Genomic DNA, 8,335 nt, shown 5'->3' on the forward strand with positions numbered 1-8,335 from the left:
CCTACAGCGGTTTCAGAAAGAGTCTGTAGTGGAGGAACTACCACTCTCAAAGTCTTACCAAGAATTGTTGTGGCCAGACAAAAGGAATGGTGGTGGATTCAATGTGGGTTTGTTTTTCACCTCACCAGTTTTTCCTTTTAAAATTTTTCCCTCCAACTGTTTGCAATGGGAGAGAAAATTATACCACCATCAAAGCTGGCACAGTCCCCCCCCCTTCCATTTCAGATATGTGACTGTAATATCTGGCACATCCGAAGTCTACCCTGATCCACACTCCCATTTTGGTCTTACTGCCCTCGGAACACATCAGCAACAGAGGTAGAGGTTTCTGCTACAGCAATGAGAAGGCCTCCAACCTCTGAAAGCGAAGAGGAATGTTCACACTGTACAAAAGCCAGTTAGGTTCCTTTTCTGAGAGCTTAGAATTGCTCCAGGAGAAGATGAGTGTGTGAATTTTGCAACATGCTGAAAATACTAGCACCCCAGTTAATTAAAGTAATCCATTGGAAATATGCATCTAACAAATATATTATGTCAAACTGTAACATCCTGCAGCTCTCAATAATGTAGTTACTATCATCAGTAGCTTTTTCAGAATTTACTACAAATATTTAATATTTGTGGGAAATTTAGAATGAATATAGGAGCCCAAGGATCAATGTAGTTCAGAATTCTATTTCCAATTATAGATGATGTTGTTTAGTAGTTCTACTCATAGAAATGACTTAAATTGACTTGTAGACAAAATTGTTAATTGGGCATGAAGGAAAAAACCCTCGACCATTTCCTCCACTCGTTCTACCATGCAGAAGAACACTGCCCCTGAACCTGGCCGTTATATTTAGCTAGCATGGCTGATGCCCACTGATAGATCAGACCTCCTTATGTTTGTCTAATTTCATTTAAAAAACACCTAAACTTGTTTCATCTTGTGGAAGCAAGTTCCATAAAATAAATGTTGAACAAATTTATTATCCATTCTGAATCAACTGCCAATCATTTGTGGTTGTAATGTCAAATCTTAATAATATGAGGAAGAATGCCCCTCCTTATCACCATAATTTTATAAGCTACAGTAATATGCTAACCTTCAGTCATCTTTTTTTCTATGCTTATAGTCTTTTCTCCATAGGGAATATACTCCAACACTTCAATCACTTCGGTTAACCTTTTCAGCACTGTAGCCAGATGTACAATTTCTTTTTAAGGTGCAGAAATTAAATCAAATGTGACTGTACAATGGACTTGCATATGAGATTATATGAGGCATTTCATTTTCAAGCCCTTTTCAATTATGCCCAGCATGGAATTTATTTTCTTCAGCACTACAGTTTAGTCACTTACTAAATGGTTTCATTGAGCTAGCCACCATGACCCCAAGAGTTATTTTCCTTGGGTGTCACCAACAATTTAAATCCTATTACCATATGTGAAGTTAGGATTCTTTTGTCCTAGTGTGCATCATGTTTCAACTGTTTACAAGGTGTTTCATTTGCCATTTTGTTGCCCCCAAACCTCCGAAGCTATATGTCACATACAGTGGTACCTCGGGTCAAGAACTTAATTCATTCTGGAGGTCCGTTCTTAACATGAAACTGTTCTTAACCTGAGGTACCACTTTAGCTAATGGGGCCTCCCACTGCCGCCACCACGCGATTTCTGTTCTCACCCTGAAGCAAAGTTCTTTATCCGAGGTACTATTTCTGGCTTAGCAGAGTCTGTAACCTGAAGCGTCTGTAACCTGAAATGTCTGTAACCTAAGGTACCACTGTACTACAAAAGATGTGGGTCTTTAAATTGTCCTTATTAAAAGGGCAGGAAGAGTAGTGACATACTTATGAAACTACCATTTGAAAGTAAGTATTATGCATCCAAGTTTCTAGGTGCAACTCCCTTTTAAAAAATTGCAGTCTACCTGAACAGAAAATATAATTTGAAGTTTACAAGTATACATAAAGCCTAGTTTTATGATTTTACAACACAAACACTAACCCAAAACAACCAAAATTATCCATTACTAAACAGTCATTTAAGGGTTTTGAGGTCAATCCTGTTATAGCCACAAGAAATTCAGGATGTCAGCAAACAAGAGAAACGGGAAAGTCCCATATATTAAGAGTATGGAAATAAATTGCTACAAATTATGCCTAACTCAAAAGATTGAAATCAATATCTTAACTATCACTTTAAAATTATTAGAGCATGCAAGACATGCATGTTTACATTTTGGGAACACAGCTAGTAAAAAAAACAACCCACAAAGATGTTAGCCGATACTGCCACCTAGGGCATGCTAAAGGTAAGTACAATTTAACGTCTATAGAATGCCAGATATAAGTGGGGAGGAGATAAGAAACTGAGCAATAAACATTAAAGGTTATCAAAGGCTTTATGATCAGTGGTATTTTTAAAGCAGAACACTTCCACAAAATAATTTCTGAGTCAATGCCTACTTGGGCATTAACAGTTCCAACATAAAGCAACAGAGAGGAAGGAAGAGGTGCCACACCAACTAGAACCTCCGCTTCCCAATGTCTGAATGTGCCAGGGAGCCAACTTGGGCCCCAGGTTATGGGTGCCTCATGACGTCACATGCGCCCCCAGCCTCAGAACCTGACTTCTTGTGCTACCGGAAGTCGGGTTCCAAGGTCTCAGAAGGCCATGGACAGCATCTCTGAGGTCCTGCAAGGCCTCGGAGATGCTGTCTGAGGCCTTCCGAGACCTCGGAAGTTGTGTGTGGGGCCCTGTAGTCTGGGTGCTGAGCACCTACAACCATTTTTTTGTGAGTGTTTGGATACCCTGAGCCCCCTGTAGTTGGCGCCCCTAGAATGTCCCTTGTGAAAGCTTGCAGGGATGAAGACTTTGTATGTGCAGGGTATGCACAAAAATGGAATACTGATTGTGTGGAGTTCCAGGTTGCATGAAAGCCTTTATGCATACCCAGGCACACACAATGGCTCCCTCCCTGTAGATATTTGTGCTATGTGCTAAGATGCCAAGGAACAGGGTTAATCACTGTATGCAATGTCAGGAGCATGACTACTCAGCACAGCCCCACACCTTGTTCCTGCATTGCTTATATTGGAACTATCATTGGAACTTTATAGAGTTCAAGGCTCACCATTTCTGAAGGGATATCTAATGAAGTGTTCCACATTTCTACAAAGCCTTACAAATAAGCCTGACAAAGCCCAGATCCTGATGTGATACCTAGGTCTGTTAATGAACTAGAAACCAGTTCCCCATACTCAGCTTGCTGCAAACCATGATCAGAAGCTTTACATTTCCCCCATTCACACAAAAGGGAATAATCAGCAAACATGGGTGTTTGTGAGACCAAGTCCCACCATAACACTACATTTATTATGCCTTGTCAGATAATAGTAGGAATTTCAAAGTTTTCTTGGAATCTCATTATTCATTTTTTAAACATCCCCTTTAGCTGTAAAGATAATTTAATTAAATCTGTACTGAAGATTATAAAATGAGCCTTTTTTACTAGTATATTTGATGGGAGCTTTCTCTTGCTTAGGCGATATACAATTACAGTATAGTTATAAGTTCTGTCAGACCCAGTTTTACTACAGGAGAAAAACTAGATAATCTTCAAGTCTTTCCAATTTCGCATGTCTACAATAATAAGAATTTCCTCAAAGGCCTGGATTTATGCTACTAGAAAAAGCCACCCTACAGCAAATGAAAGTCAACTCTGTTCATTTTGCAGATATTGGGTAATAGTAAATAATATTAAGACACTAGAAAGCATGGCAGCATATTCAAGCTCCTATATAATCCTGAGCTCAAATGTGTCAAGCTGATTACCTGTAATTCTGTATCCATATGCAGCCAGTTGTCCAGCCATGTATTCTCCATCTGAACTATTATGAGAACATCCCCATGTGCGTATCCAAATTTTCTGTACACCAGGAATGACACTGTCAAAGAAAAAGGTAAGGAAAATAGGTAAGAACATTCATTTCATCCACATCAGAAAACAAACCTTTGGCCGTTATATATTATTATAAAATTATATTATATATATTATAAAATACTACCACTTAGGATCTGTATAAGGCTATGATGACCAGTGCTCACAATATCCTTTGGCAAAGAAATTACTGTAAATGTATGATTTGCTGAATGTTTGTGTGCATTGCACAAAGTGAAAATATTAAGCATAGGCTTTTGATCCAATAGTGACAAATTGATAAGCATGGGAAAGAAGATGGACAAGGATTTTATTCCTGAAATGCTTGAGAAAAGAGTTAAATCATAAAATGTTAACAGAAGAAGCTATCCAGGCTAAGGTAGGAGCACAGCTAAAGGGATACAAAGATATTGTTACAAGTACTTTGCTCCCATCCTTCTATATAAAATACCAAGACTGAATAACAGACTCAAAAGGCAAAGCAATGCTACAGTCACATTTCTTCCAAAGGTAGAAAACATCAGATCCACTGTAGTAATGGTTGTGGAGTGTTTGCAACATCCTCCCACTGGAGTCACTGGGAGATTAAGTGCCAGACCCTCTTCTGCTGTTCATGCAATCAGGGAGGTTAGGAATCATCACAAACACTCTCTTCCCCTGTGCTGCTCCATTTTCAGGCAGAACTCTGCTGGTGGAGCAGTCAGCCAGCAGAGCTTTTCTGCAGTACCCAATGGCATTTCTGCAGGTGTGTTTTCATCTGGTGCTCTCTGTCTCATCACAGGACCCCCCAAACTCATGAACAAGTAACATGGGATTGTACAAGTCATAATATTTTTAATACGATTTAGAATAAGCATTAAAACACATCACAGCTAAAACAATAAACAGTAGCAATTACATGTTGGAGGAGTGCAACTTTGGGGGTGAAGTCAAACCACCAACCTTCTGGTTAACAGCCAAACATACTGACTCACTGCGCCACAGGAGGGCTCATGCTCTCTGTAAGAGGATAACTCACCACCATTTAGTGTAAGATTCCTATCTACACAAGAACATTAACAAAAGCCCTGCTGGATCAGTCATGGTCTGGCATCCTGTTCTCACAGTGGCTAACATGAAGACTATGAGAAGTCGGCAACAAAGGAAGCATAATTTAGCTTTATACTCACAGACCCATTTTTCTCACATACAAAGGACAAATGTCCTGTTTCTTTAAATGAATGAGGTTAGAAAGAGAACTCACTATATTAAAACAGGATCAACCTACTATACACTGTAGTGCAGTCTGTGTAGTAAAATATTATTTTAAGTTATTAATATGTTCAACAAGAGTAAGACATAAAGTTTTCAGGTTCTTTCAAGTGTAAATCATTTAATCAGTACAAGTGCTGGTGTTTTCTATCTCTCCACTTAGGACTGGCAAAAAAAACAAACATACCTGTCACTTGGGGGATCATCATAATCTGCCTCTACATTTTTTTGTGAATGGCGTTTCCGCACTTTAGGAATAACATTTTTTCTCCTGAACTGCAGGTCTTGCGGCTTTGGGTCTTGCTCTGAGATGATATCTTCAATGTCTCCAAGAAGGGAATCACAGACAGCAGGCATTTTCTACGAAGATTGAAGTACACAGTGTAAGATCAAGAACTCAAAAAGCATACATAATATTTTACACAGCAAGTATTAAAAACAATTCCTCATGTCTTTTTAATAATACAGCAACACAACTAGACTAATTTATTTATAAAACTGTTAACCCAATATTCATTAATATACTTATATGTCGTTAGAGACCACACAGGTAGAAAAAAATGACCCAAGAATAATGCATTTTAAACAGCAGCGCTGAATCAAGCTGGGCATCTGAGTTTTAAATAAGAGTCAATATGACTGATATCTCCACATATGTTGATGAAAGCTTATCTCATGGGTTGCCAACACTGCATCCACAGGCACACATGCGCCAACAGATGCCTTCTCTGTTGCTCACAGGCTCCACTCCCTGCCCCAGCCAAAATTAAGTTTGAAAGAAACATTCTACTTTAGTCAAGTAGGTTGTGAAGCATGTTTATTTGTGATGTGTGCGTGCGGTGGCCCTTTTCCTGGTTACAAACTTGCCCATTGGGCCAAAGTGGTTGGTGACACCTGGCTTATCTAACGCCAGAAATAAGGTACCTGCCAGCATTATAACCAGTACATGTTTTAAGTAATATCTTAATTCACTACACAAGACAGTTCAGCAATGCCCTACAAACATTCCATGTGCCTTTTATCAGTTTATAACAATGGATAATAATAGATTAGCTAAATATTTTGCCAGGAATCTTAGACCCTTTGAAATTTATCTAGTTATGGGTCTTCAGTACACACATCCCTAGGTAGATGAAGTACTGAGCTCACAAACAGGTGCTACACATGAGGTTCCCATTCTACTCAGTGTCTATATACACACAACTGAATCTGAAGTTTGCTGATAATGCTAATTAGCTTCTCAGAAGATGTACCGTAACAGATATTTCTGCTTTGTATTATGGCTCATTATCTTAAAGAGCTAAACACCCAGTATAAACAGGTGCATGCATCTTGTTCCCCAGCTGTATACCCACTATAGTTCTTAGCAAGTTAAACTATAACCCAGCAACACTAAATAGCTTATTGTAACACCGTACCTTAACTTACTATTTTATCTTTGGAGCTCCAACATTTTTTTTATCCTAAAAAAATCAAAAGGTTTTCAGTCATAATTAAATACTTTCTAGAAATCACCAAGGTTGAGGCAAATTGTTATGTTTCTACAGGTACCTAATAAATGATTCAAAATGCCTAAGTCATGGTTCCATCCAATGATATTTCATATATGTATACAGACGCAACAGATTCTACTTTGAAGAAAAGTGGGAATGAGCCTTGGGATTGCATATTCCTTCCACCATTTTCCTTAGTTTGGGGGGAAATGAATGAAAGAACTAGTGGAAGAACCTGCCTTTCTGCAACTCATTTCCTCCATGCTGGTATTCCTTCCTAATGCCATCCAACCAGCAGATGCAGGAATACACTGTAGTCTTATGCACATCACCCAAGAATGAGTGAATAAATTAAGAGTATTTTGAATTTCTCAATAGTGTATTATAACATGTTTCCCCCCCCTGAGGTTTGGATTCATGTAAGTGTGAGCGTGTGTATGTGTGTGTTCATTTTCATCTTCAGCTAGCAATTTAATAATAAATGAAACATATTTCTTAAGAAGCCTGACTGCTAACTTGCATATCCAAGTTCAAGGCCTTTCTACTGGCTGATACAGATATGAATATGATGGAAACTCGTTTTTCAAAACCTTTTTTTTTAGAAATGTAAACCTTTCCATGGGGAGGGGGGGACCCACAACATCTTGTCGTGGAAAACCTTACATCCCACAACACTGCTGGGTGCCCGCTTCCCTCGCTAGAAAACGGCCCGCTTCGCACACCAGCTGCGTCCTAGCTTTTCCTAGGGGCCACAAAAGGCCCCCTGGATCAGACACGCAACTCACTCACTCTCGCCTACTGTCGTCTTCACACGTTTGTGCCTCGAACCCCAACAGCTTAAGTAAAACTCTATGGCGGACCCCGCAGTCCCGGCGAAAGCCCTTAGCCGCCCTCCATGCTCTGGCTTCTTTCCCTGGGCAAAGCTGCGAAGAGGTTGTACCGAGAGAACCGGGTCGGGGGGGTCGCAACCCCGAGAGAGACGGCATTCGTGGCGGGGGGGGGAGAAGAGGGAGGTGGGCCGCGCTGCCGGGAAGAGAAACGGCTCGTGCCTGAAGGCGACGCGCCACGTGAAAGCTGAGAGGGAGAAGGAGGAGGAGGAGAAGGGGCCATATGGGCCCATCCTGACCGCCGCGCCCCCACTGCACGCTGCGGGCCAAGCAACGGGCCGCTTTCACGGCGGGAAGCCGTTACTTAGCCCGCTCACCCACCCCACCCGTCGACCGGCAGCGGCAGCAACAACAATAACGAAAAGTTCACCTGCGGAACCTGACGCGCGTCTCGCTTCACATGGACGACGCCATGATGAAACCCCGCCCCTCTACGCAGCTAAACGGGAGGTGGGGGACTACGACGGCCTTTCGATGGCGTCCGGAAAAGGACAAATTTAGGCCGTTGGCAGCTTCGCGCAACGGAGAGAGAGGAAGGACCTGGGAAATTCACCTAAGTGTGTGATTGGCTCCCGATATAGAATCGCGGTCTGATTGGACGGGGAGAGCCAAGAAGGGTCCCGCCTTTCCCGTCACAAATTCTGGAGCAGCTTGAAGATTAAATTCATCCCTTGTCTGCAGGAGTACGTGTCGCTGTCCCGTCCTAAACAAACACACACGTCAACTGAAGCATGCCGTTAAATAGTAATTCAAAGGAACAGGTGGGAAATCGCTTA

The 8,335-nt window shown here is 41.1% G+C and overlaps 1 protein-coding gene across 8 annotated transcripts in view; it reads right to left on the reverse strand.

Moving 5' to 3' along the window:
* CDKAL1 (CDK5 regulatory subunit associated protein 1 like 1) overlaps positions 1-8,042 on the reverse strand; it is a 250,860-nt gene extending 242,818 nt beyond the window's left edge. For 6 of the 8 annotated variants that reach the window (XR_009558049.1, XM_035126314.2, XM_035126317.2 and 3 more), the window contains exons 1-4: positions 7,930-8,004; positions 6,608-6,642; positions 5,367-5,539; positions 3,823-3,935 (exon numbers count right to left, since the gene is read on the reverse strand). Coding sequence is in view for 7 of the 8 variants with exons in the window: in XM_035126314.2 (XP_034982205.1) it covers positions 3,823-3,935; positions 5,367-5,536 (283 nt within the window). In the remaining variant the exon portion in view is untranslated. Of the gene's footprint in view, positions 1-3,822; positions 3,936-5,366; positions 5,540-6,597; positions 6,643-7,929 lie in introns of all 8 variants that reach the window. The other 2 variants (XM_035126316.2, XM_035126315.2) reach the window with 2 other exon arrangements.
* Between the last annotated feature and the right edge of the window lie 293 nt (positions 8,043-8,335).

This window comes from Zootoca vivipara, chromosome 8, assembly GCF_963506605.1.
Source record: "Zootoca vivipara chromosome 8, rZooViv1.1, whole genome shotgun sequence".
NCBI classification, from domain to species: Eukaryota; Metazoa; Chordata; class Lepidosauria; order Squamata; family Lacertidae; genus Zootoca; species Zootoca vivipara.